The sequence below is a fragment of the Nipponia nippon genome, unplaced genomic scaffold, assembly GCF_047370975.1.
Source record: "Nipponia nippon isolate SJK-2023a ecotype South Korea unplaced genomic scaffold, ASM4737097v1 scaffold_28, whole genome shotgun sequence".
Taxonomy (NCBI): domain Eukaryota; kingdom Metazoa; phylum Chordata; class Aves; order Pelecaniformes; family Threskiornithidae; genus Nipponia; species Nipponia nippon.
Genome location: NW_028262345.1, coordinates 4,698,422 through 4,726,402, shown reverse-complemented (window position 1 = coordinate 4,726,402; position 27,981 = coordinate 4,698,422). Strand labels below are relative to the sequence as shown.

The window sequence follows — 27,981 nt, the reverse complement described above, 5'->3', positions numbered from 1 at the left end:
ATGCAAGAGAAGTCAGCGGGTCCACAACCACGTGATGGATCAAAACCTTAGCACCAGTTGGCAGCTGAAGCCGTGTCTGAAATCTCTTAGCCCTTCTGGCTAGCCCGGGGAGCAGAGCCTCACAATTTATGCAGCTCACTCCAGCCACTCTCCATGAGTAGGCATGGTGTTTACCTCTTCCCATGGTCTCATGGACTTCGGGAGGACCACGAATGGTGATGATGGTGATGAGCATCTGCATATTTGCACCCCTCAGACTGCTTACAGTAATAAGCTCTGGGAAATTACTATTTAGCAAGATCCATCCCTTATACTGTGATATTGTTGTCGTAGGTGGAGGCATGTGGTGGTGGCTGATTATGTAACTCACTCCAGGAAGGGAAGGAGATCACGCGAGCTATAACACGTCTATAATTAAGTACAATGAATGGCTATAAAACAACAAATGCTTTTAAATGCTGTTCTTGGCCACAGCTGAATTATTTTTCTCCTTTGGCAAAGTCATTAAAGGGGAAGGCGGGCGGGGAGGGGGAGAACGCGTATGTATCAATTCACTCTGTGTGTTTGAAACCTTTTTTTATTATTTTTTGATGAATGAAAATTAAAGTCTGAGAATGGGTAGAAAGTCACGGTGAGAATGGCTGAGCTCCTTCAGGCTGTAGGCAGCATCTTATTAATAGCACCTGGCACTGCTATTCCCACCGGTTTGGCGATAAAGAATCCCAGTTCTGATGTGTTTTTCAAAAGGGGTGGGGGGAGGAATCAACCCATAGTAATTACTACTTTGCAAGTTTGGTATTTATTGACTTTCTGAATGGTGATGAATGGAAATGTGCTTTATTTATTAAAACATGTAAAATGCCTTTTTTTTCTTCACAACTTGGCATATTTTTTCCTGTTCTTGCTACCCCCTAACACTTTTTGTCTGCCGTTAAGCCATGTGTTTGCATGGAACAAGGTCTATCTCTCTGTGTTTTGTCTGAAATGATAGAAGGCTCAAATTAAGGCCCTTGAGCTTCTTGATGGCATGTTCTACCTGATTTGCTTGGCTTTGTCTCCCTGCCTTAGGGGCAGTATCCTGTGGCTGCGTATATGATCTTAACCTACTGTGGCTTGGCTGTATCTTAAATGGCTTCCTTGTTTGGGTCTAATTAATCTTCCATTAGTAACACAGCCCAAAAGATACAGCTACAGATTTCAGTAGTCGCATATAGAAAGATCTGAAATTTAGAGCGATAGTACCGAGAAAAACCATGTCATCTTTCAGGACTGTGTAATAGAACAATTTTGTCCTTCTTCTGTAATTTCCAGGCCAGCTGTGGTAGGAGGCAGGATTTACTGCTTCTCTTCTCTGGCAGGCAGGGTTGTTCCCCCGACCTTCTGCTCTAGCAGACATTCGAACCTGGACATAAATCTGGGGCTATTGCTTCTCCCAGTCATGTTAGTGATCTCACTGCTGCCTTGTGCTTGCTGTTGCATATCCGTCTGTCTGCCTGCCTCTCCTCTTGTGCTCAGATCCCAATTTTTTGGGAGTCATGGGGCTGTGTCCTTGCTTGTGTGGCTTGCAGGGTGCTGGAGGGACACATGAGGGAGTGGGTTATACTTTTACAGTTTGGGCAGCGTATCTGGTGTGTAACCTGATGTGGCCTGAGCAAAACTTGCTGGATCTGGGAACATGGATGAGGGGTAACTGTCTGGGGCTAGTTTACAGTGGACTGGTAAAAGGAGATGGTGCAGGAAACTTGCAGGAGCTGCCAAGACTTGGGTACCATCTGTATCCTTGAAATTAATGATTATTTCCTATAAGGGAAACCAATTTAAAGGAGGAAATGTAAGGTCCTGAATTGCTCAGCTGCTCATGGTCAGAGATTTCCCAGCCATCTTTCTGTGGCACAATTGGCGGCCATCCTTCTCTGCTCTGGAAGTGTCTGTGTTGCGTTGGCCTGGTTGCCAGCTCTCAAAAACCTGTAAGGATTGCTGATAGCATTGCTCAATGATCTTGAGGAGATCAGATGGGATGATCTGATGACTGCACTAGCAGTTCAAGTGTGCTGGAATGGTCAGGCAGGAGCCATAAGTGACTGCTCTTATAACTATTCACGTACAGAAGTTTCTCTTTCACACCTTGATGCAGTAACGCAGAGTAACTCCAAACTGTCATAATCCATAAGCGTGAGTCCTCATGTACAACCTCTTTAGCGGACTGCAAAAGCTGCTTCCAGAACAATAACTCAGGTAATAAGGACTCCCTAGGTTCAGCTTAGTAATAGCTTGTAATGACTCCCAGGGAGCGATTTCAGCCTGCATAATCTCCTAGCTGTACCCACCTTCTACAATAGTGTCTGTGAGGAACCACACCTGTGTCATGAGCAATCTTGTCCCTTGTTGAAAAGCTGAATGCAAAGGTGTTGATGGGGAGCAAATGGTGTTGATGGGGAGCAAAAAAAAGGTACAAATTTGGGAGGGCATTCGGGGAGATGGAGCAGTATTTGGGTTTTGTCATGGAGTCAGGCACAGCGTGCGGGAAACAGCACTGGGGCAAGGAGGAGGCAAAGGGGACTGGGCTGGCTGAGCAGATAAGGGCACGGACCTGAATGTCATTTTAGAAACCTTGATCAAAAAAATTCAGTCTTGGAGACTGTTAAGACCCGGACGAAGGCTCAGATCAATAGGCTTTGAATGAATTCCTATAAAAAGGAAGAATTTGGTTTTGACTTTGTAGGCACACTGCAAGAGAATCTAATCTATTGTCCCCAAAGGAGTCGTTCCAGCCCTCCTCTCATCAAGATACGCAGAGATTTTAAAACCTGCCAGGTTGTAACGGGGTTGGAAAAGAAAAAAAAGGTGGGGAGGAGGCAGAAATTAAACCAGAAATGTTCACAATAAAATGGTGATAGAAATGGAGGTGGACAGGGAAGAAGAGAGCATCTGAATTTAGTCTCAGGAGACCAGTAACTTCCCAGGGTATTTTTGGCTGTTCTCAAGTCTTCTGCCTGTGTGCTGCAAAGGCTTGTGCAGGCTGAAGTCAATCCAGAGTTGGGGTTTTGGTGTATCTTGGTGTCGAGCCCTGTGATTCCCACCCAGGCAAATTCTTGAGTGCTCCCCGCGTTTTGAAATAAGAGTTGTCCGAGTCTAAAAGCTAGGCACAGAAGTGAGCTCTCTGATGGCGAGCACGTGCCTAAATGTTTTGCTGGACCAGGGCCAGCATGCCTTGCATCTTATCGAATCAAGCTTCTACAAGCTTATGTTCTGCAAGCAAATAGGTTTTCCACCTTCAAGCTGAGCTCTGTGTGTGTGTATATATGAGAAGCTTACTTTTTTTTTTTTTTAATAGTGATATTTCATTTTTCTGTGGTGCTTCTCAGCTCTAACTCCCAAACCTCTTTACAAAGGGAAGTATGACCTTGTCAGCATATGCATATGTTGCTGTGCGCTCTGAGGAGTTGAAGGCATCTTCTCTCCGTGTTGCTGGTAAGGAGTTATTACAAGCAACCTTTGAGTCCATGTTGGGACTTCCAGGCAAGTGTATGGCATAACTGCAAAGGTGTTTTTGAAGCTCATTTGGATAGGTCCATGCAGTACCCAGGCAAGATGACCTAGTAGGAAGTACTTCCTGTTTTAGAGAGGGGGAAACAGTGGGAAGAAGAGACAGTGAGTTATTTAAGGATAGGGAACAGGGCAGTTGCAGAGCTAAAAATGGATTTCTGGAGTCCCAGTTCAATAGACCAAACTATCACGCTGTGTATGTTATCTTTTACAGGCTCACTAGCAGGCACAAACATGTACCCACCCACACAGTTTTAATCTCAGTTGCTGTGTCAGACATTGCTGATGGGTGAACCCTGAAAACTCCATGAGGCAATTTTAGAGGCATTGCCAAAATTTCCCTGGCTGTTAGTCTAAGAACGTCCGCCCCTTGGGTCTACCAAACTGAGCTGGGAACCCTTGGAGAAGCATCTGTTATTTCTAGTGGCGGATTTGCTGGGAAGTTGATTCCCCCGCAGATTATTGAGCTGTGATTTTGTCCCTTCCGGTCCCATACAGAGCCAAAAACGGGAATGAAGCCATGAAACCATGCCTCTTCCCTGTGAGCGTGCAAAAATCTGGGCCACATTTTGATGGGGCATCTAGAGCATGCAGGTGAGACTAGATCCTCTTTGTACTTGCCCAAACCTGCTGAATGCACTGACAATGCTTTGATTTTTTTTTTTTTTTTTTTTTTTTTTTACTTGGACCTCCTGGACTCCTACAGAGTTCAGGTACTGGGAGGTCCAAAACTGAAAGAAGTTTGCTAGCTACATTTCATGAAATCTTGTCTGTAGTGGTTTTTGTTTGTTTGTTTTAGTGGGAGGATGGGATGTTTCAGGGCTCTCAGTGTTACCTAGTGATCTCGGTTCAATGTCCTGTCCTGATTGTGGACAAATTGTTTTGTCTCTTTGGGTCCCTTCTGCAAAGTGAGGATGGATAATCATACTGAGGGGTTGTGAGGAGCAGCGAGCTGTATGTGAAGCAGAGCTGAGAAGGAGTCCTTACATCTGTTGCCTTCTGACTCTTGCTGGTGGCAAGTATCAGGTTTATGTGGACATGGCTGTTTAGAGAGGGCTACTTAGACTCCTCTCTAAACCCCAGCAAATCTGCTGTGGGATGGCACGCTACTTGACAGCCATTACTGCCAAGCTTTGATACTCTATTTACACATGACAGAAATGAATTGTAGACACAGCGGATGACTAAACAGATTAGTTACCATGTCATTAATTACCTTCATCCCAGCACTGTTCTGGACGATGCTCTGAGGCAGAACAGCGACCTGACGGTACCAGAGCTGTGTTGCCTGTCCTGAGCCGTCAGCGGGAGAATTATTAGAATTGCTTGAACTGGTAAAGCACTGGTGACTGCTTTTGTTTGTTGTGAGAGAGAGTGTCTCTATAGAAGAAAGTTGCCTCGCATACCCCATTTGGTTTGGGCTTACCATGAACTATTGGCATTGTTGGTTTTGGAGTCTGTCCTACTGTGGAGAAGAATAGGAATGGCTGAGCTGACTGCACCATAGGACAAAAAGCCCTATGAAATTCATTGGAGATAAGGATGTTGTTAAAAGGTGTTATCTTCTCATTTTACTAAACATTTTCTGTGAGTGCTGGCTGAAAACTTACCTGTGAAATGTTAATGGCAGCATCTTCTAGCGAGCACAGCACTGCATTGTGAGGGCTGGGCTCTATTTCAGGTTCCCCTCCTGACTTTAATTTGCTGTGTGGAGCAGGGCTTGTCTTGATTTGGATGACAGGAGCTTAGTATTTGGCGACGAGGATTTTATCTGGTGCCTCAAGGATTTCATTTGGGGTGCTGCTGTAGTTGAAGTAAATGACAAAGTCCAGCTAGGCAGAGGATCAGGGTGTGGGTTTATTGAGGTTGGAGGGAGGAAAATGCATTCCAAATGCAACGGAAAAATGCTGCTCCAGGTTTCCAGCCTCTGGGTTATTCCTGGCCAGAGCTAATGATGATATATGAGTCTTACAGAACACTCTTCATCCTGAGACCTCAAAGCCCTTCACTGAAGAGGTCTGCAACATTATTCTCACTAGGTACAGGTGGTAAAATTAATGCATTAAGAGATAAAGTAGTTTAGCCAAGCAGGAGAACTGAGGATGAAATCTTGGTGTCCTGAAACAGTGTCACGCTTTGCCTCATAGGAGCTATTGCCTTTTCCAGCTGTTGGACTTTGCTGATGCTTTGATTACTAAGTCAAGCCCTGCTGTTTTGGAAGGTCAGCAAGCTTATACCTTTTGCTCATGCACACATGCTTGCTTGTCTGTTAGCTTCAGTGGGACCCTGTAAAGCGCTCTTAACCCTATCTCCCAGCATCTGCTGTGTGCTTACAATGACAAAATCAAACACAAGTTTATCATCATCATCTTCCTTCTGCCGAGCAGCTGCTGTGAATACCACATGCCAGTGCTTTAACTCTCATAAATTGCTCACAAAGCCTGGGAAGAGGTGTCGCAAATTTTTTAGGGCTTTTTTTCAGGACGTGAGAGCTTCTGCAGCACTCTAAAAAGCCCTGGAAAAGAGGAAGCCCTGTGGCTGTTTTGGGACATGGCCCTGTGCTCCCCATAGGGTCACATCTCTACATGCAGTGCTGTCTGGTCCTGTTCTTTGCTAGGAAGTGACTGCAGGCACACAGGCATCCCTTTACTTATTTCTCGCTCTGCGATAATCTGGGATATAATCCTCAGACTAGTATGGTCAAACCAATTTTAAGGGCTGAATTATATCAATGTGAGAGTCCAACACACTGGCTGCTCCTGAAATGCGTCTATATTGCTTTCTCCCTCTCTGGTTCCTCTCCTAGGGCACAGAGCAGCCTTTTCTCTGTTCCCTGCCCTGTGGCTCTCAACTATTAACAGTTGAAGCCTGTTTCTTGCAGCTTGTGGTTTTTTTTCTGGTTCCCCCCACCCCCCTGCATGGATCCTGATAAGCCATTTCACACCAACCCAGATATCAGCCAAGCGTGTACCTGGCTCTCTCCCTCCTCTTTGGCTGCAGCTAATGCTGTGCCACCCTCACTCAAGCACATGTGTTAACTGTGGGTATTTTTCTCATCCCCTAGGCTGGGTTCGCTTCTCTCGGTCCTCTCCTCTGCTGTGCGCTGTGCAGGCTGGCTGTGGGCATCTCGTTTGGTTTGATTTGAGCCTTGGTTTCTCTCCTTTATGTAACACCACCGCTTCTACCCTAGTGCCAGGGTGAATGTTTTTGGCCGTGAGGCAGCTGGGTACCCAACATGGAGGGGTGGATCAGCACCAGTGGAAGCAGGACCCTGCAGAAAGCCGAAAAAATCGGGAAACTCCCACTGCATTGGACAGGAGCTCATGCTGCCCTCCTAGCACGGTCCCCTCCGGGAGCAGCCCCTCTGGATCCACTGTTTTCCTTGGCTTCCCCTCTATTGCCTGGTGCAATTCAAAGGTGTTGGCTCTGCTCCCTCAGCTTCTTCCTCACCCCGGGGAAGAGTTGCGTCTCTCGGCTGCGCAGGCAGTCTGCCACCGCTGCGGAGAGCCCAGGCTGTGTAGGTGGCTGCCTCTTGCCTCTGCCGGAGCGTAGAGCCGGAGGCGTGTGGGAGAGAGCAGGCTCTGCATCCCTCCTTTGCACTCTGTGGCTCCCTGTGTTTAGCGCCGGTGAGCTCACCCTGCCGAGATGTTAACGTGCAGCACACAGATGGCCGGAACAGTTTGGGGAGCAGACTCTCTTCATTTGTGTAAAGGCAAATAGGCTTTGAAGTGACTAAACTGCTACAGCAATAGTGACAGGGGAATTCAGATTTTTTTGGGTTCGTTCTTAGGCTTGGTTCCTTCAGTTGCAGCTAGAGGCTTTGGCACACACGAGTAAACCCTCTGCATGTTTGCGCTTCCCCAGTGGCATCCTGAGCTGCCTCTGACTGCAGCAGCTCCTGCGGTTTTGCTCTGAACTGTGGCATTGTGTCACGGTATGTCCAACATCTGCTGATAGTCACTTGGAAGGGGATATTGGCTCTCTTTTGGGGAAACTTCTTGTTCATTAAGGAGTTTATCAGTTCAAAAAGTCACTGGGGTGGAAAGAGCTATTTCTGCCCTGTGGAAAATCCCTGCCATTTATTTTGTGAGCTAAAGGTCAACTTGGCAATCTCCCCTATTTAGATAAAATATGAAACCTTCCCTTTTCTGCTGTAAGCCTATGCTTGCGGGACCTCTTTTTGGTATTTCAGCCTGCCTGTAGGAGGGAGCAATGGACTGGGGAGACTCTGGTGCTCTTTAGGTTTCTTGCTAACTTGGAGGCTTTACTCACATGCCTACCGTACGCACACAGATTGCTGCTGCCGACCACATGAGCTGATTAAATGCGATGCATCGAAGTTAAAGAGAGCTTGAGATTACCACTGCAGCTGTGATCGGCTGACAGGATGTGCCACAGCCCAAAATTCTAGTCAGGCTAAAATCAAATTAAAGTTTCCCAGCATGATATTTTAGGAGGGGAAAAAAATTAAAAAGAGACAGAAAAAGAAAAACCCAAAACAAAAAGGCACCCCACAGAGTTCATCTGGTGGATAGAGTTACATTAAGCGAATGGAAATTAAAGGCTTTTCATAGAGATCTTCAGTATAATTTGATGGAAGACTTTAATTATTTCAAAGTGCCTAAGAAAAGGAGCTGGGAAAGATTTGGAGGGGGTGAGTTCTCATAAAAATATCTCTCTTCACAAGCGTTTTGAGCTGTTGTTGGGCTGAAAGGCTGCTGTCAGCTCAAAAAGAGGGATTTGAAAATCCTGTGCCCCCCATCCTCCCCAGAGACCAATTCCTGCATGAGTGGCAGTCAGTCTCATAAGAGAAGGCCAGGGAGATGCGAGGAGGCGGATGAAGGAAGAGCAAAGACTTCAGTGCTGCCAAGCAGCTCTCTTTATCAGCCTTCACAAGGCACGTAGGATGAAGAGGGCTCCTGGCCGTTAACGTGAGGATGGCAGGCTGTGGTTGATTTGGATCTCTCTTGGCGTTTCGGACAGTAGAGCCAGAAAGAGCATCTTCTCCCTGGCACCCCGGGGAGATGGTCCATTGAAGTCATAATGCTAAAGTTGTCACTCATCCAGTTCTTGCTTGGACAGCCCAGGAATTAATGGGTCTTTGTCTAGTCTCCAGGTTGACATAAATTCAAGTATCTGGAGACCAGCCATTCTTTCCCTGGGACTTGGATGCTGTTCTTCTGTCTCCAGCATGCTCACTTTTAGGCAGAAATGTGGCCTCTTCAAGCTCTGAATGCTCAGTGTTTTTGCCTCCTTCTCGTCCCCAGACATGCCATTTTGAGATACCCCTCTCCACCTCTATTCACACCTCTCCAGGAGGGTGCCCGATGGTGCTGCAGGAAGCTGCAGGCAGTGTGGGGGCAGGACTGTGCCCCCAGCCATGCGTCCCGCTGCTGAGCCAGTGAGCCCTGCCTGTGTGCACAGCCCGTCCTTGCTGAGTTTCTGCTGGGCTAAGACTGGAGGAGGGTGGTCAAGGCTGACAAAGCTGAGATTAAGGAATGGTTTTGTCTGAACAGAGTGGCCTAAGTTAAAATGCCCTGAAGGGCAGAGATTTCAGGTTGCTGCCCAGAGCTGCTCTCACTCCTGCAGATATGTACTGCGCTCCCAGGCTGTGGTGGAGGACGGCAGTCAGAAATGGCAGTGTTTCGATGAAACTGTGAGTCTTGCCTGATTTGCTACAGCCTAAGGGTTGTGTAGCACCAGGTATTTCCCATTAAACTTCAGGATGCCTTTCCTTGCTATGTCTCTTCTCACCATCCCTTCCAACGGTGCAAGTGGTCCTGATGTTGTTTTGACTGTGTGTGGCTTTGTGGGGGCTGCGTGTGCCCTACCAGAGACTTGCTGTGTCCCCTCTGGCCTGCCAACCTGCATGTCAGATAATAGCACTGCCCTCCTCTGCAGGGATGCTCTGAGGATAAACACGGCCAAGGAAGTTCATAGCAAAGGAGTGGGAAAGTCGTAACTAACTTAGATAAACAGGTGAGATGGGGAGAATGGTGGGATCCATTCGCAGGGACTGCATTATATAGCAGCAGAGGGCAGGTGCTCATTCCTCCTGCCTGTGAGGATGGATGTTTGGCAGAAAACTGGCAAAAAGGCCAAGTTGGTAGCCATGGGGATGGGAGAAGGGGGATGCTCAGTTGCACGTAGGAGCCAGGGCAAAAAGGACCGGCACACATCTAACTGGCTGCACCAGGCAGAACAGGCAGATGAGCTGCCTCTGTTTGCAGCAGCCTGTTGTCCTGAGTGATTGCTGCTGGGCTTGGGGAGCCATTGAGCTTGCACGGCTCATGGGTAAAATGGTCCCAAAGAGGGAGCCATTCGGATAAATGTCCGCGCCAACTATCTAGAGAAATGAGCTCTGGTTTTAGGAGGCTTGAGTGACTGCAGAGTTGTACAGCCTGCTTGCGAGGACAGAGCACTGCAACTTCAGAAAGAAGCTTGATCTGAAGGGGCATTGCGTTTGTTCAGCCCTTAATGAGCAGCTCCCTGGAAGTGCTGTCAGGAGAGGTCCTGTAGGGTGGTGTATCTGAGGCGGTTCAGGGGCCAGAGTTAATCCAGCACTGCAGTAATAGGAAATTATGCACTGTTTATTGCTGAGAAAGTTTTTTTGTTTTCCTTGGTGTGTCAAAGGCTTTCTGCACCGATCGTTCTTTGCTGGATTTCATCCATAAAGCTGCTCTTGAAGGAAAAGGAGTTTGTGCTGTGCACTTGGCCAGGCTCCTGCATGGTGTCACTGCAGAAGTTTGGGCTGCGCAGTTAACCATTTCTCTCTTCTTTTGCCGGTATCTAACCACCTTCCTCCCACATCACATCTCCTGCGCTCTGCAGGCACTTGTGCCGACACACGCTTGCGTCACTGGGTGAAATTAGAGTCCCTCATGAATCCCGTGGGCCCCCGCAGACGACATTCAGATCAGTGGCTGAAATCCAGGTGTGAAATAGCCTTCCTGATTTGCGTGTCAGCTCAGCAGAAGGTCTGCTTTGGTAGAATAGCTGTTTGAGCACAGACAGCGGAGCGGTGGATGCAGACAGCTTCCTAAGTGACATGTCTTCAGGGCAGGGACTATTCGTATAACAGGAAGCAACTGAGGTGATGGCAGTTGCTTTTGTTTTTAATTTAAGGGTCTATTTGCACACACCAGGCTGTCCTTGTTCTGCTAATAACAGCATCTGCACACTGGGGTCACCATCTCACTGCACTCTTTGAGGATCTGCTGTTTAAGCAACAGCATTTGTTGGGGGTGGCAGAGAGAAAATGGCCCCCTAATGTTAGTGATTTAACTTCTGGCAAAGCAGGCTGAGAGACAGAGGGGAGGAAGAGCTCAGGCTGGAGGTCTGATGAGTGACCGCTTTCATTCACCTTCAAAATGCTCAGTGTTCTCTGTCCCCCTGGGTGTTTGTCCCTCTCCCACCAGCAGTATCTAAGCTACTTTTGGAAAGAAGTAATGTGGAGTTTAGCATTAACAGCTTTTCTTTTGGGGGCAGGAGAAGATGCAGAGGCTGCCAGGCTGCCATTTGACAGCAGTTAGCAGCAATCAGCTGGGCTGATGGCTACTGGGCAGCTGGAATAGTTGGAAGCCTGCTGGGCTCAAAACTGGTTCAAAATGAGTTGCACTGAATCACAACTGCTCCAGACTTCCTCTGCTTGGAGTGTATCTGAGCTGAAGTGAATCCCAGAGGGTGGGGGGAGAAAACCCAAGTGGTTTCTGTGAGCTGGGGAGTTAAGGCAGCCTGGCGTACAGTTTATGCCTCGTGGCTGAGTTCAGTAAGCTCTAATTGATGATTTTCCCTACATTTGGGGCATGCATAACATCTTTCCCTTGTGGGTTCCTTGGTGCCTGATGGGAGCTGAGCTAAACGTGTAGTCCTTCCCTCTGTGGAGAAATCTTTCTCTCCTCTACTAGACAATTATTTCACAAAACTCATAAAAAACGATAGTTTTGTGAGTCTGCATCCCCGTGAAACTTGGTTGGAAACTGAGCATCATATTCCAGGTTTATTAGGGATGGGCACATCAATGGGTATTGAAAGCACAACTCTCTAAGACTCGCTTTCTCTGGTATGGAGACCAAACCAGAAGAGTCTGGATCAGAAAGAGCAAATTTAGGATGCCAGATGTCTGAGTCCTGTTGGCTCATCTGGCCAGACAGGCTGTGAATTTGGGCTTAAGGACAACAGCTGCATTAGGATATGGTGCTGGATTTTGGATGGATTATAGGTCAAGATGCAAACATTAAAGTTGGGCTAAGGCTGGTTAATGAGGACAATTTATGCTTATAGCTGGAAGAGAATGATGTGATCAGGGTTTTCAGAGTGCTCAGTGTGGGCATAACTTCGTCCCTTTGTATTTTCCTCATTTAACTGGAATTGATGTTAAGCCAGTGATGAGAACAACTGAAGAGCCAACTCTGGAAAGGGTTATTCCTTGCTTAGTTTGGAAATTGGATATTGCTGATGAGGATGAGTGCTCTGGGAGCAGTTTTGAGAATGCTGCTAAGTCAGGAGCACAGACAGCCTGATTATAGCTAACCTGGAGCAACAGAAAGGCAAGGTGATCAGAATGAATTTGTTCTGTGAACAAATTTATTTTTCACAGTGAGGCAATGTCCTGTGCCTTTGTAGGCCTGTGTGTTATGCTTTGTTAATGAAGCCAAGTGATCTTGCTTGCTGCATATTGAACCCCTGGATAAAGTCCGCAACCGTGGCATCATTCTTCTGCTTATATCACACTGCAGATAGGAAGGGAATTCTTGTGCTCAGGTAAGAATAGAGTAAAGGCCTGTTAAGTGTCTGTGAGATTTATCCCATGCTTAACTCTTCACAGTGATGGTAAAATGCAGGCTCCGTTTGAATCAGTGTTGAAAATCTTTGCTGGGTGTGGGGTTTTACTCAGGGCTTTCCTAAGGCTAGTTTTCATGGCATTTCAGGAGTGCGAGTCCCATCAGCACTTTTAGAGATCTCTGCTGGCCTTTAGTGTAGAAGAGCTTAGATCTCTTGCAGGTGTGACTCTGTCTGGGCAAGGTCTCTGCAAGTGAGAGGGCTGATGGCATTTGGCTTGCTAAAGGAAGAAATGGTAAGTAACTTGGGCAAAACCATATGTGAAGTCTGGAGCTGTCCAGGAATTGTATATGTTATGTCAGTATCTGAAGCGAAGTGGCCAGATATTTGAGAAACAAAGGATAAGTCAGACATAGAGCAGTTATCTTGAGGGTTATGAAACTCGAGTGGTGCTTTGTTCAAAAGCACTTCTTGTATCATCAGGCAAGCTGCTCTGTGCCCATGTTCCCTGTTACGCAAAAGACTCTCCAAGCCTTAGAATAAATACATTAAAGGCCATGAGACAGAGAGAAGAGGATGGTGAGAAACTGAGACATGCCAGAGTCAAGACTGTGGAGAGAAGTCATGTCTTTCACTGAATTTTCTGTGCTGTCATGAGGGGAAAAGCTGAGCAGCGTTTTGCCAAGGATATGGGTGTGTGAAGATTTCTCTGGTCTTTTGCCCAGTAATGTATCGACAGGCCTAATAAAAAATTTCCTTTTGTCGGCAGACATTGCCTCTCTTCTGTCCTTTCACTGTCACTGCTACAAGGGTGCTCCTCCTGCGGAGCCGGAAAAGCGAGGGCCCAGTTGCCAGTGAGCTCTTTTTAAAAATCTCTGTTGGATTAAATGAAAAGCCTATTGCCTCAGGCTCACAGCCTCTGCAGTGACCCAGTGAGGGAGGCTGGCAAATTCCGCCCTCCCCGAATCATTGTGTACTTGCACTTGTCTGAGTGGTATTTCTCATGTGGCCAGGACTCCCCTCACTTCTCTGCTGCTGCTTGGTGTGAGATTTGGTGTGTTGTTGCAATAAGCAGGGGAAAAATGCCAGAGCTGCCCGTTCTCCTCCATCCCTCTGGGACTTGGATGTTTCATCTTGGTAGCACAGTAGCACTGCACCTCTAATTGGATGTTCTTTGGTGTTAAACTGTTAATCAAACACATAGGTTGCTAGTTTGAAATCTTTTTTGTCGCTTATGCTACAAGCAGGATTAAAATCCTCTCTCATGCAAATTAATGCCTTTTAAATGCAACATCACTTACCAGTTTGGACTTTGGTTCTGCTCTCCTCTGCAAGACTATTTATTGCTACTAGCCACTCTATTACTCCAGTGGCTCTCTTTTGCCTCTGGTTGTTGGGTGCAGCTCTACTGTTGCATGTATGTGCGTCTCCTAACTCCTGTGTTTTCCTTGCATACCTTTAGTTTTGCAGGTTTCCTTGCTCTCTTGTGCAGACTTTTCTCCTCTGCCCCTCCTCTGTATGCTCTCAAGCCTATCACCCCTATGCTTTCTTGTGCATATTCTTAGCTTGGCATCTGTCCTTTTTCCCACCTCCTTTCAAATGCATATGCTTACTGTCTTCCAAATGCACACCCAAAAATTCTTGCTCCATTAAAATATACAAACCAAGTCTTACAAACGTCGTCTTCAGTCATTCACAAATTACCTCCTCCTAGCCTTGAAGTACAGGCTTTTTGAGCTTGTAGGTATCAAAATGTTCTTTGGGTGAGAGATGGGAGATTAATCTATTTATTTCACTTACAGTTTTGGCAGCTATAAAAAGAAGCAAAACTAGCTTTTTGGCCATAAACCACTTCTTGCAGGTTGATTTGGTAGAGGCTTCTTTGTTTTCCTTTCTTTTCCCTCTTGAATCTGCCAGAGACTTTAAGTGAAATAAATAGATTAATCTTCTTTCTGTAGCCCAGAGATCAGGTTGATGCATTTAAGAGCTTCTTCTCCCCCTAGACTTCTGATATGTTCACAGATCCGATTCATATTTTAGAACTTCCTTCATGTGTAAAGAGACTCAGTGGTAGCAGTAATTCTTCACTAACAGCAAATAGGGGTTAGTTCTTGTTGGATTTCTTTTCTTCTGAGAGAGCTGAAAATTTTCCATCAAAGCATTTTTGATAAAAGGAAATTATGTGGAAAAATATCAGCCTTGGGCAGGGGGGGAGGGGACAACAACAGATGGACACAGACCACCCAAAACCTGAAGATATTCTTCAAAAGAAAAAGTTGGTATTTTGCAAGACCGTGTGTCTTCAAGAATGCTCAATTGCTGCGAGCCAAACGGCTGAAAGCAGATTTCCAAAAGCGTATATACTTATCAAAACAGAAGTGTGAAAAAGTGTGGCAGAACTTGAAAAATCATCAGTTTTGAGGAGGGGAAAATGGTTTTCTGAGCAGCTCTGTTTTCTGCAGTGAAAGTGTACACGCTGAGCGTAAGGAGGTCTCATGGAAAGGGTTTCTTAAAGCAGTTCATTCTGAACACAGTCTTTGGCACATTATAAAGCTGGGGTCCTGGTGATTGTTTTTTTCTTCCAGCGTGTGCACTTGCGTCACAGCTTAGTGAGAAATAGTCAAGCAAGTTTGAAGAACTGAAGGTTTAATGCCATCGGGTACGTGGGTCTTACACTGCCCAGGGGGAGATACAGTATTGCTAAAATCGTGTGGTGTGTATGTGTCCTTTCCTGGCATAGCACTGGGAAAATGGAGATGCCTGGTTTGCCCTTTCTCCTACCTGACTGCCTAGTGATCTTCAACCATTTGCTAGATGAAGTCTGGGTCTCTGGCCTGCCCCTGTAAGGTGAATGTTGGACCATGGTAGAGCTCGGACAGAGGTTGACTTGTCCCGAACCAGGAGGAGAGCCAGTGGCACAGCAGGAAATAGCACCAGGGTTACTTTTGCACTTGCTCTGACTCTTCAGTCTTGTTTCACTCTTGGCTTTTCTCACCCCCATATACACGACCCAGGAGAAAGCAGTGTTTGGGCTGAGCTTGTGTCCTGCCACCTGCTTTTGAGGAATGCTTTGACTTGGGGCTGTATATACCCTCCAGTGAAAGGAACTTCTTTGCTTTGCATATCCATGTTTGCTGTAGGACAGGAGTCTTGCCAAGGGATATTTTCTGCAGAAGAGCTGATGTCCCCAATTTCATACAGCGGCTTGTCCCTGGTTCACATTTGTGTTGGGTTTGTTCTCTATTGGAACAAAACTGAAATTTCAAACGTCCATTTTTATTTATTTCTTAATCTAAAACAGTTGTTGGTTTAAAGGCTTTTTCTTTTTCCCAGTTAAGCTTTTTATGAAGCCAAGGCTCTGACTGTTTTTATTTATTCAGGGTCCCACAGGCCTCTTTGCAAGAAGAGAGTTGTTGAGGAATTGAGATTCTGCTCACCTAGGAGTTTCCCCGTGTCACCTCAGCTGGAGAGATCAGTTTGTATTTCCCCATCTGAAAATACCCGCTTGTACTTGGCTACATGCTGTATGCAGTGCAAACTAGCTCCTCTCTCCTGCACCAGAGGTGGTTTAATGGAAGTGATGACCTGCAGAGTGGGTACGAGTCTTCTGCTGAATAAACGTGGCATAATGTTTGCTACGAGAGCCCTGGCCTCTTTATATGGGAGAAACAGATGGTGCAAGGCTGTACACCGAGACTTTCGTGAGTGCCAGGTGTGGGGAGGTAAACAAAGCTTTTCTTGCTGCTTTTTAGAAGATTCGGAGTCAAGCTTGTCCAGAAACTTTATCCAAGGTAAACAGCCCTCAGCTTTGTAATTATCATTATTAGTATGCTTAAAATGGTTACAAAATTGAGGTGATGTCACGACTTAGAGCGCTTAGATCAGAGGAGCAGTGCTGGCGTGGACAGCTCTGTCCCCTGTTTAATGGCAGCTTGCTGTCCTTCTCAGCAGGAAGAAAATCTGCCTTTCTCCTTCCACCTACAGACACTTCCCTTCCCCCAGGCTTGTCATGATTTTTCCTTTAGGAAAATTTAGCTTCAAGCCAATTAAGAGTGTCTGAAGTGGGTAGAGCAGACGTCGCTGTGTGAGACCACAGTGCTTTTAACTGCTATTGTTTGTTAATAAAAATAAATTGTGGGCACTGGGGAGGGAGAAAATCCCACATGATCTTAGTTTTCTCTTTTCGTTGTTTTTTTCCCAGTGAGAAGTGAATTGCCACAGCCAGGGAGGCTTTTGGCAGATGATGTCGGGAGGGTTGTGCTGGAATAGTTTGGAAGGCTACTGGTCCCGTAGTCCCCTTGCACGTGTCCCCCCCCCCCCCCCCCCCCCCCCCCATCTCCTTGGCTTGGCTGCTCTGTGCACGGAGTAAATCATCACCTATAAGCTACAATGCCAGGCTGTGAACTGGCGGGGACTGAGGCACAGGCAAAGCTGGTGTTTTGCTGCCTCTGCTGCCAGGAGCGGTAAATTCTGGCAGAGGGATGGGGAAGCCGAAGGCAGCATCCTCTTTGTCATACCGTGAAGCTGGCCAGAGCTCGTCCATCACAGCTCCCTGCTGCAGAAGCATGGCTCAGGTGGCTCTGCTGGGGAGAGTGAGGCAGGGTTACACTAAACAGCCCTGTCAGATGGTCCTAGCGCTTTCCTATATCGGGGTGTTTTGCTCGTGGTGCTGTGTGTGTCCATCATATTAGGTGCCTTGGTGTCTATTCTCTCAACAGCCATAGGACTTTCTTCCTTGCTGTAGGGCTTGAAGGCTTTGCTGTGCCTTGCAGTGCCCTGTGAAGCAGGGCAGAAAGATCGGGGACAGCAGCACGCAGGCTGGATCCTTTTGCGTGCCCAAAGGGGTTTGCCAGTGTGGTTGTACTGGCAAAAGTTTCTAGCAGAGAATCAGCTTAAACCAGTTCCTAGAATAAAATAAGCTGCCCCAACAAATGAGTTTTAATGCTATCAAGTCGATGTCTGTAATGGGACTTCAGTAAGCATGACTCTGAGGGGGCAGGTGGGGTTTTCACACTCGTAATTCACTTCGCTGTGCCAATAAAGCTTTCAAGTATTGACCGACCCTGGGGGGCCTGGTAGGTCGTATGACAAGCCTGTGGAGGAGCGGATAATTGAATGAAGACGTCCAGTGACTCAGCCTGAAACTGTAACTGCTGAAGTCTCTGTGTGTTCACAGGTCTGTGGTTGATAATGCTGAGGAAAATCTAACTTCGAGATAGCTGAGTCTATATGCAGCTTGTATGAGGAATTAGGATGGGTAGATACTGCTTTTATCTCTGAGCAATGATAGGAAAAGTTGATCAGGCTTTGCTAATGCTGGGGAGGATTGAGAAGGGTGAGACAAGAGGGAACTCAGGATTGTGGAGAGAGATAGTTAAAGAAAATAATCCACAGGAATGAGAAATGTCAGGAATACATTCGTCCTTCTGCTTCACTGCCTCCAGAATTCTTTTCTCCTTGAAGTTTCTTGCTTCTTTTTCTGGAAGTCACAAAGGGGGGAGGGAAAAATGAAAAAGAGAGAGATAAAAGAACACAGCTAGGCCAATAAAAAAAAAAATCCATTTTATGTATCAGTTGAGCAGGTGTTTATCACTAATATCACCTTCCCTTGAATATCACCTACTCCAGTGCTAACTGAATGGCCCTCATGGAGCTGTACTGTCACTGTGGTGTGATGGAGAGTCTGAGGTCCTTTTGCCCCCCCGACACCTGAGGAAGAGAGATACCACTGGTCTGTCTCTCACCTCAGATGAATTCATCCCTGGCAAGCCACAGTGTGTGAATATTGTGAGGACAATGCGAGAAGAGGAAAGGCATGGTGGCTGAAAGTAAAGCAGGCTCTTTAGTGCTGTTGGAATCTAAAAGGAGACATAGTTTTTATAGGAACATAGAAATTGCTAGACTGGAACAGAACTGTGCTTCATATTGTTAAGTATCCTTTTTTAGTGCTAGCTGCTTCCAGAAGCAGTGTAAGGAGGCTTGCCCCAAGGAGTGATTCTTCTAACCCTCAAACATAGGGAGTTAGCCAGTGCCCTGCAGCATGAAGGGTTTACATGCCATCCAAAATCTTATTTTCTGGTTTTTTTCAACTTTACTATTGTAATTCTAGCTATTCATTCTCTTTATAAATGTTGGATCCTTCTCTCAATCTTACTGAGGTTTTGACTGCAACAATACCTAGTGGTAATGATTTACCCATGCTAATTATGCATTTTGCAGAGGAAAACATATTGTTCGTAGCTTTAAATGGAGTGATTTTTCAGTTTAATTGAACTTACATCTCTGTATCCCTGGGGCAGGCTTGCAATTTAGTTCCTCCCCTCCCCCTGAGAGACACAGGCACATTCTCAAGCCCAGCAACAGTCACCTGTTGAAGTGTTTTTCAGGTTCTTTCCCTCTTGTCAGTTCCATTTAAATTTGAGCCTCTCTGCAGATGAAGCTTTGCAAAAGGAAATAGCTCTCTTTGCTTGTCGAAAGAATGAAAAAGGCTCTGTTAAGTTGTTTGTTGATATTTCCTGACAGTTTTTCAGAATTCCTTGCTGCTCTGCAGCTGTTAAATTTGTTGTCTCAGCTGTGAGGATTACTCTAGCTTTGCTTGAGCTGCATTTTCTCACCATTCATCAAGCTTCTGGTGATGCACAGAAAGATCCATCAACACCAAAGCCACCTCCAAACTAGCAGTTGGGTAAAAGCCTGCCTCCCGATTGCCTGGGTAAGATTGAAGTTGCTGCCAATTTTTAAAGGGTGTTTGTGGTTTCTCAGCGAGCTTGCAAACGATGGCGTAGGGGTTTTGCAGTAGAAGTAAATGGAGGTTGCATCAGGATAAAGCACACATTGGGGTTTTTGAAAGCCTGGTCCTGGCACCCCTTCCAGGACCGTGGAGCGAAGAGCCAGTGCAGCTAGAGATTCTGTGCCCTGTCTTGCTGGGGATGCAGCCCATCTCCAGGGCTCCCCAACTTGCTGGGGCCAGATGTGGCAGGACAGATGTGGCAGGGCAGGTGGCAAATAGATTTGGCAGGGCAGTGGTATCTTTGGAAGTGTGAACAGGAATAGCAATGCACCTGGATTTCTTGAGTGTCCCTGGCAGGTTGGGCAGAGGGAACAAGAGGGAGAGAAGAGAGGTGGCTGGGGTTCAGGGATATCTTCACTATTGGTGTGACAGCTTCAGGAGAGTTTCATTCTGTGATTTAACATTTTATTCTGCCTTTTGGCTTTTGCTGTATCGTCTAAGAATTTTTATGCAAATATCTGAAAATATCAGGAAGATGCGGCGATAGCAACGAAGAAGAGTACCATCTCATACAGTCATTAAAAATGTATAAGTAGTTTCAGAAGCAAGTTGCTTCCTCTGAGAAGCAAATCGTCCATAATTCTGCTTGGTATTTAGAGACTTTTATCTCCAGAGAGAACTCAAAACTATTCGGTATAGTCTTGATTTATTTTATTCTCTTGAATTTTCAGAGCTAAAGATGAAAAAGGGCTTAACAGAAAAAGAATTACATACTTGTGCTGTGCAGAGAGAAGGCAGGCGCCAGCCCATGATCCACCAGCTATTCAGCACTTCACGTACCACCCTGAAGAACCTACGAAACTCTTTTGTAGCCAGCCCGCTCCTTTTGGGGGTAGCAGGTTCAGACTGCTTTATAAACTGCTGTCCATCAACCAGGCTCGCTTGCCTGTACCACACCACCAGGACAATAAAGAGGAACCATTAATGCGAGAGCTGTCAATGTATAGGCTGACAAAATTTCTCATGTTCTTGGTGGAAACTTCAGTAAAGGAAGTTGGTTTGATTTATTTCCAGCAAGCTGTGGTGAGGGTGAGTTGGGATAAGTCATTTTCACATGCCCGAGACTTAGTGCAGCAAGTTGCTAAATATCCTTGTTCTCTTAAGTGTTTCCTTGGCTTCTAAGGCTTCCTGCTTTGTGTTGCATGAAAAAAGAATGTCATCTTCCTTCCCTCTCTGTGTGGCATTTCAGGCTGCACTGGAGTTGATACCCCAGTCGTACCTGTGATTCATTACTGCACCTGGGCAGAAGGCATGTGTTATGGCTTCTCATGGGGAGATGAGAGAGAGACAGATGCACCTTGCAGCTGTAAGGAAGCAAAAGGTGTTGGGAGGATGGCTAGCTCAGCAAGGCAAAAATTACTTTACAACGAAGGGGTTTGAACTGTGTTTACCACCCTTTCGTGCCTGAATGCAGAGAGTAGGAGGCAGGAGGAACTTGGGGACTGGGGAGATGGAGAGCCGCGAGGACTGAAATACCTTTGTTCCTTTGAGAGTAGAAACCTTGGTGTTATGCTAGGAATAAAAATCCTCTCTCTCTTTCCCCTCTCACCCTACGTCTTGAATTCCAGTGTCTGTTCCCATTGCTCAGTGGCACAGACGTGGTGGTGGGGAAGTGTTTTTGTGTTGCACTCCCTGGGTATTTTGCAAGCACTTCCATCAAACAGATGGTCTATGGGTACAGGTTGTAGGAGCCTGTGTAGTTCTGCTGTTTGGCGAACCCCAAGGTGTATTTATATTGCTGACAACTGTTCCTTGGGTTCGTGCTCAAAAATCAAAGTACTGGTAAGCCGTTCTTAGCAGTGGGTAATGCGTTAGGTGAACGCAGCATCCCTCTGTGCTCCATGTTCTAGGTAATTACAACCCTGCCGCTCACATAGCAGAGCACAGCGGGTGCCCTGTATTTATTATTGAGCTTTGCTATTAACTCTAAGCTGGTGATGCAAAGGCAGCTGCTTTGTTGGGAATCTCATAATTCGCCTCTTCACCAAACCAGGCTGCAAACAGGAGGGGGTAGCCTTGAGGTCTGTCCCTCAGAGCTAAAAGACATGGGACCCTTTCCCAGACCTTGGCTGTTCATAGCTTGCCTGGAGTGAGTACCCTTGTGCAGTTTGTCTTTGCAGAGTCTAAAATGAGAGCCACCCATTTTGGCATGGTGATCCCATAGTGCTTTGGCAGAGAAGAACAGGGATGTTAACTCCAGCATCCTCCTCAAATGGCAGGCAGGCGTTTCCCTTCATTGCTTTGGCCGGAAAATGTTTTTCTTTATCTGCCTTTCCTTGCCCTAGTCCAGAGGCACAGTTAGGCTGCTGCCCTGCTTTTCCCTCACAGTGGCTGCCTTTTAGATGCAGATATAAAGTCTTTGCTGCAGGTGCAATCATTGTATTTATCTGCACAAAGACGTGATCTTAAAACTCCTTTCCAGATGATATTAGATGGATGCGGCCAATGTTACGGAGGAGAAGTGCACACTGGTGGAGGAGGAGAGGGTTACTGCTTTGGCACTGATATCTTCTCAGGCCTGGCTCTTTTTGCATCTCTGACCTCTGTGTGCGGTTGCTTCTCTTATTCCTTCTCATTTTGTGTAAGAAATGCTGACGAGTCAGAGTGTTTCCCCCACCTTTCCCTGGGACCGAGCCATACCCCATGTTCTGTCGATCCCTACGCCCTCCTTGGCGAGTGCTGTGGGCAGCCGCGGTGCCCAGGGAAGGGGCAAGGAGAGGGAGCGGGCTGGGGGGTGCGGGCATGCTGCTAAAGACAACAGTGCAGTGCAAAGCACCGAAGGTTTCTGCTAGTTTCTGGTAGAAACACCTTTTGATGAGTTGCTCTTTTGAGCAAAGAGGCGATGTGTCAGTGGCTGGCAGAGTGCAGCGGGGCCATGGTGGGGAAACAGCAGGGACGAGCAATTGCTGGTTTTCTCAGTTGTGTCTCAAGATGCGTTTGGAGCCTTTCTCTGCCCCTCTCCCTCCAATGGCTCTAGTAGCCTCTTCTAGACTGCCTTGGCCAGGCAGGAGAGGGCAGTGGAGGAGAAAGAAGGCAAAACACATCTTGAGGTCCTATATCAGATGCTTTGCTAGTCAAGATGTAGCTGTTAATTGCCACCGGCTGGCCGGGGCTGCTCAGGACGTTTTTTTCACTGAAAGCATGCCTAGGATAGCAGTGCAAGAAGGGGGACCTAAAGGAGCAGAACAAGACTGAGAGTCTTGGGGAATGGCTTTGGAGCCGATCCTAAGCGCGATGCAGCTCCTTCTCTGGCTCTGCAGGGAAGGTTTGAGGGGGGATGTGTGTGTGTCTGTGTGCGACTTCAGTGCTGCAAGCGCCGGTTCCCCAGCCTGGGCTGTAATACCAGTGTGAGTTAATCTGACGTGATCCTGCTGTTTTGTCAATAACTTGGAAAGTTTTGAAATAACTGCTTCAAAGTGCTCAAATGATACATTGCTCCACAATCTGCCTCTGCTGCTGCCAATGCTTCTAAGTAACCAATTTACCATGCGCTTAACCTTTTAGGGCTTTTCCTCCCTAGGCATTAGTCTGTAACTCCCACTAAAAAAAAAGAGAAAATTGCCATTGCCCTTCTCAGAGGTGGCTAATGATCTCCAGGTGATTTTTGGCAGCTTCTGCTTTTTAAAAATATGTTGAGCACACAGCTTCTGAAATTGGGATGCTTTTCAAATGTCCAACTGACATTTGAGCATGGGGTCCCTCAATTTTCTCGAAACTGGGAGAAATGGGGCTCAGAAGGCAGGGCTGCTGGTGGGAGCTTCCCAAGCGAGACATGATCCAGAAAGAGATCAAGCCTCAGAGAGTGGAGATGTGCAGGGGCTCCCTGCTCAGCCCCTGCATTGCCTTCGTTTCTACGGCCACGTCTCAATATTCCTTCTCCTTCCCTTCCCTGTCGGTAAAAAGGGGATAGCCCCCCTGGGGACTGCTGAGATGAGATGGAGGAGATCTAAATGTAATATAAAAATAGGTGAATTAAAAAATTGCAAATAAAAAGCTACATCTTTCTCAAACAAGACTCCTGGTAACTTCAAAGGTAGATTAAAGACTTTGCCTGTGTCAGGACTTCCATATTTGGCGCAAGAATTAGACAAATGCAATAGCATGAGAATGTTTGCCAGAAAATTGGAGAAGGGAGAGATAAGTTAACACATGAAATACTCAAAGTCAGCATTTAAGGACATTGCTACCTGTGGAGATAATTTTATCAACTTGAGGGACAACCATTTCTCCTATAAAGTAAAATCTACCCTCTACGTAGCTGTTTAAAATGGCATTTGTTAAAAATGTGTTTAACTGTGCTGTGGGAGTCTGCTGTGGGACAACCAGATCCAATATCTGTACTAATGATAGGTTTGTGGATTCTCCACCTACTGCTCTTCATTTTGACGGTGTTTCGACTTTGAAAGTTAGGCCTCTGCGTGTTGGGGTGGTGTTACCTTGTAAGAGGAGAAAAAAAAATGGTCCTGCTCTTGGTCTTGTCCTGAATCCCCTTGCATGTGAAAGGGAGACAAGGAGGTGGTGACTGTCATTGGGGCTGGAGCAGTACAAAGAATTGGTTTCTAGTTTGGTGGCCAAAGTGACTCTCTGTCTCTGACTCCCATCCCTCAAATTATGTTTTGATAGGAAAATTTTTTGTCTTATCCTAAAACCAGAAGTCAGTGTTATATATTAATTTGCAAGCTGCTTCGAGTAAAAAAAAAAAAAAAAGGAGGGGGGGGGGGGAAAGAAAAATTAGAGATGTGACTCAATATTGATTTCCACTTGTTTTTGTGGAAATGCTAAAAATGCCAAGATGAAATATTTGGACTTTTCCTTGTGCTTCTTTTCCATTTTTTGTTAGAAGCTCTTTGCCCAGTTTGATTCCAATTCCTGAATAATTCATAATCTGTAAATAGCTTCCTCCTCTTCCTCCTTTGGTAAATAGACTCTTTGTCCCAAGTGCTTGGCAAGCTCGAAGCAGTGTCATCCTGCTGAGTCGCTGGTTCAAGAGCTGAGGTGCTCACGGTGCCGTGTGTTCTCTCCCTGCAGAGTTATGTCATGCCCAGACCACCAAAGGGCTCCATGAGGATTTATAGAAGATGCCCCGTGTCTTGGCGCCTCTGGTGCTCCTTCTGCTGTGGCTAATGAAGATTGCTGCCAGCCCCCATTCCCTGAGGATTGGTGAGTACAAAGCTTGCTCTGCCCTGCATTTAACCATCCTTCCACGCGTCGTTTGGGCCGCTCTGCGTAGACATGCTCAGACAAGGGAAGCCAAGCCTCGCCTGCGGTGGCTGGGCTCCCTGTGTTGGTGCTGTGCTCCCCGTTCGGATGGGGCTGAGGCACTTGCTGAGCTACAGGGTCCCATCTGCATTTTGGAAGCGTTCTCTCCTTCATCTTGTAAATGAAATGCAGTTTATATTGAGTGTATGTATTTGCATTGATTTTTATGGTGGTAACATTACCTGATGGGTATCTCTTCCTGTATAAATTTGAAGTGAAAGCCACTCCTCAAAGAGGAACTGAGGAATTAAACTTGCTCCCCTCCTATGACCTACCCCCCTTGATGCTCTCCTGAGCTTTACACAAAAGGAAATAGTTTTTTGTCACAAATTTATTTGTCCCCACATTGATGAGCAAGGAGTGTTTGAGCCCAAACTGAACCTAGCTAAGTGGTGTCACAAGAACATTAATAACTCTAAAATGCTCCATTTGTATGAGAGTCCTATGCATTCGGTCTCCTTTGGGCTTTATTAAAAAGTGTTCAGGAGGAGGCGCCGTCATCTTTGCTTGCTGCCTGTGCAGATTAGGGAAAAGAAACACATCCAGAAACCTTGTAATGAAACTTGCTTCATAGTATTGACAGTTTGCTCTGTTGTTTAGAAAGGCAACTGCTTTACCTGACTGTTCTCTCTGGAGCTACTAGCTGGTTTTATTAACTATTTGTTGCAGATAAAAAGCTAATGTATTCCTGTCCCCATTTGGAACTTTCACAGGTGACGAAGTAAAATTATTTCTCCCCTCTGCTAGTGGAGCATGGAGCAGCTCAGAAATATAGCAAGGGAGGGTCTGTGCTGGCAGGAGTCTGGGAAGGGTGGCTGGATGTTTTATATCCCCAGCATCTGTGATTCATGTGGAGCACTCATACTGCATAGTCTCAGCTCCGCAGACTGCATTTCATGTTGACTGGCAGATCCTCCACTTGAGCCAGCAGACGGGGATGGGGATGGACGGTATGTTATCAGGATGCTGAAAGTGGAAGATCCTTCATTACGCCTTGTGCCCCAGCCATCTCCTTCTGTGGGGAAAGTACTGTGGGTGCTTAGGAGCGTGAGGGGAAGGAGAGCTCCCCCAGCAGCGCACGTAGCAGCACTGGGCTGCAGACCAGTCTGGGAACTGGTGTGGTTGTCCACCTCCACAGTGCAACCCAGAGCGAAATGGGAAGGTGTTCGAGAAGGATGGGACTGTGCTTTTGTGTTCCTGGCTGAGGACTGGAAATGAAAATCTGTGCTGCACTGCACTGGGGGCAACTACCAGGCGGGATTAGCTGCTGCCTTCCAGGTCTCAGCTCATGTTCAAGGGCTCCCTAAATGGAGTTGATGGTGGCTGCTGTGAGGCCACGTCAGTGCTGACCCCTGAGGGCAGGCAAGAATAAGCCAGGGTGTCTGTGTTCAGGGGACACATGAGCAACTGCAGCGCCGGTAGAAAATCTGTCTCCCTCTATCAGTGCAAATACTAGTTTTGTCTTCTGTGCCTGGTATCCGCTACTGGGTGAAAGAGATCTTGACCCACTGCTTGGGCCTGAAGGCATATCCATAATAGAAATTACTCACACACTTGAACGCGGGCATGGTTCACATGTCCCGGTCCCACTGCCTTGTACAGGTACAAAACTATATGCCTCTGTGCTTAGCAGAGATGCATGGTGGTGAACAGCTGAGCGCATGCTGGTTAAAGGTAAGCCTCTCCTCCTTAGCACTGTGTACCTGCAGAGGCCGAGGGCTGCAGTGCTGGTTAGGCTGCTGTGCAGAGTCACCCAGCAACGGTCTGCTGGTGCTGTGGTCTCCATCCCAGAGACTGCTCCACCAGTGGTTTTCAACTCTCTCGCACCGAGATCATGCTCTCTTGGACCTGTCTCTCTAGTTTTAAAATCCTCATGCATTTTAGGAATTCTTTGCTTTTGACTTTCCTTTGCAAACATAATGGAGCTGCTCCAGACACAGTTGTTCATAAAACTTACACCACTGCTGCCTAGTCCAGGATGGAAATGCTGGATTTCCTTAGCTTGCACAGGGCAAGGCAGTGGAAATCTCTCTGTTGAATCCTCCTAGGACTGAAGAACTTGTCTTAGGATGTTGCAAAGGCAATGTAGAAGTCAAGATTTCAAAGAAGGACTAATTTGTTGAGGGAATAGGAACGAACTTTGCCGAACCATCTAAAAGGCACTGGAGGTCATGGTTTCTGTGCCAGATAGTGTTAAATGTAAAAGTGGCCAGAGACCCTGCAGTCAAGTCACAGGTGTCTCCAGTCACCTCCTGCCTATTGAGAATGGGTCACCAGCAATCCAGACCTTGGACCTGGCTGTTTTGCACACATATTACTGCTTTTGCTTTGCTCATGGCCGCATAGCTAACTTCTCTGAAAATGGGTGTCTGAAGCAGATGGACAAAGAGCTGAGGAGGGGTTTGGGGTTTTGGTTTTGTTTCTTCAAGACACAGTTTTATTTTAACAATATATCCAGCAAAAAAGTTAATAAAGTACAAAATAAAAGGAGAGAAAAAATGTTACTAGCAGCCCTGAAATCATTCCCAAATGCATGCTTTTGGCAAGGCAGGGAGATATGGTATCTAGCAACATAAATCAATGCGCTGCATAGAAAAGCAAAACAGACCAGCATGAACATTTAAATATTCAAAGAAAATGCAAGCTAACATTTAAAATAATTCTGAAAGCCATCTGGTAATGGACTGCTCAAATGCACAGTTAGATAATTAGTAATGTGAGGTGAACATAGGCAATGCCATGTCTGGTTTCTTCATCAAGTTGCTAGAAGATATTATTGCCTGCTGTGCTTGGCTTCCAGGGTAGAAGGAAGCACGGTGGTGCTGAGTCAGGGGCACTTGGCTTGGCTTTTAAACTAAGCACTGAGCTTCTCTGCTGCTGCGTTCTTGGGGTTTCGGGTGGATCTTGGCCCTGATATTTCTCAGTGGAGTTTCTAGGCAGCAGATTGCTTAATCTTTGAGCACACAGTGACAGGAAGTTTTGCTAGCCTGGATGCGACCAGCAATGAGTGTTGCATTGCAGTGAGCTTTAGAGGCATTATCTATGCAAAGAAATGAGCAGAATATAGGCTACAGGGCGACCTTCCCTTTGACTTTGGCATGCATAGGAACAATCTGTAGCCTATTGTATGCTCTGTTTCTCTCCTGGATACACAGGAAAAAACATTGGTGCAAACCTTTTTTTCAGCCTTTTTCTTCAACCTTAAACTCTGTGTATTCCCTTCTGATCCCATCCTGGAGGAAGTCTCCTAGTCCACATTGTTCTGGAGTCCGTTGTGGGGAAAAACACTGACCCACGTACTTTATCCAAAATAGTGTCTTTTTACTAACAGTGTCTTTTGTTTATCAGTCAGCTCACCTGGTCTGCCTTGGTGAGGTATTATCTCCCTAGATGCTCAAAAGTTGATTGTGATCAGGGTGTGAAGAAGCGGACAGGAATGGGCATGTTGTTGGAAGTTTTCAAGAGCTCCAGGAGGTACGTAAGCAATTGCCTCGAAGCATTCTGTAGCCCCTCAAAGAGCCAACGTATGTCCTACCAAAATGTCCTGGGAGCAAAACTCAATAGTTGGTGATTGCCCAGCATGTGCCCTTGCACATGCTGTCTTG

The 27,981-nt window shown here is 46.5% G+C and overlaps 1 protein-coding gene across 5 annotated transcripts in view; it reads left to right on the top strand.

Annotated features, from left to right (window-relative positions):
* The window catches only part of GRIK4 (glutamate ionotropic receptor kainate type subunit 4), a 211,946-nt gene that overhangs the window by 49,506 nt on the left and 134,459 nt on the right, over positions 1-27,981 (top strand). For all 5 annotated transcript variants that reach the window (XM_087763341.1, XM_087763344.1, XM_087763343.1 and 2 more), the window contains exon 2: positions 24,146-24,277. In XM_087763341.1, the coding sequence (XP_087619467.1) occupies positions 24,196-24,277 (82 nt within the window). In that variant the 5' untranslated portion in view covers positions 24,146-24,195. The remainder of the gene's footprint in view (positions 1-24,145; positions 24,278-27,981) is intronic.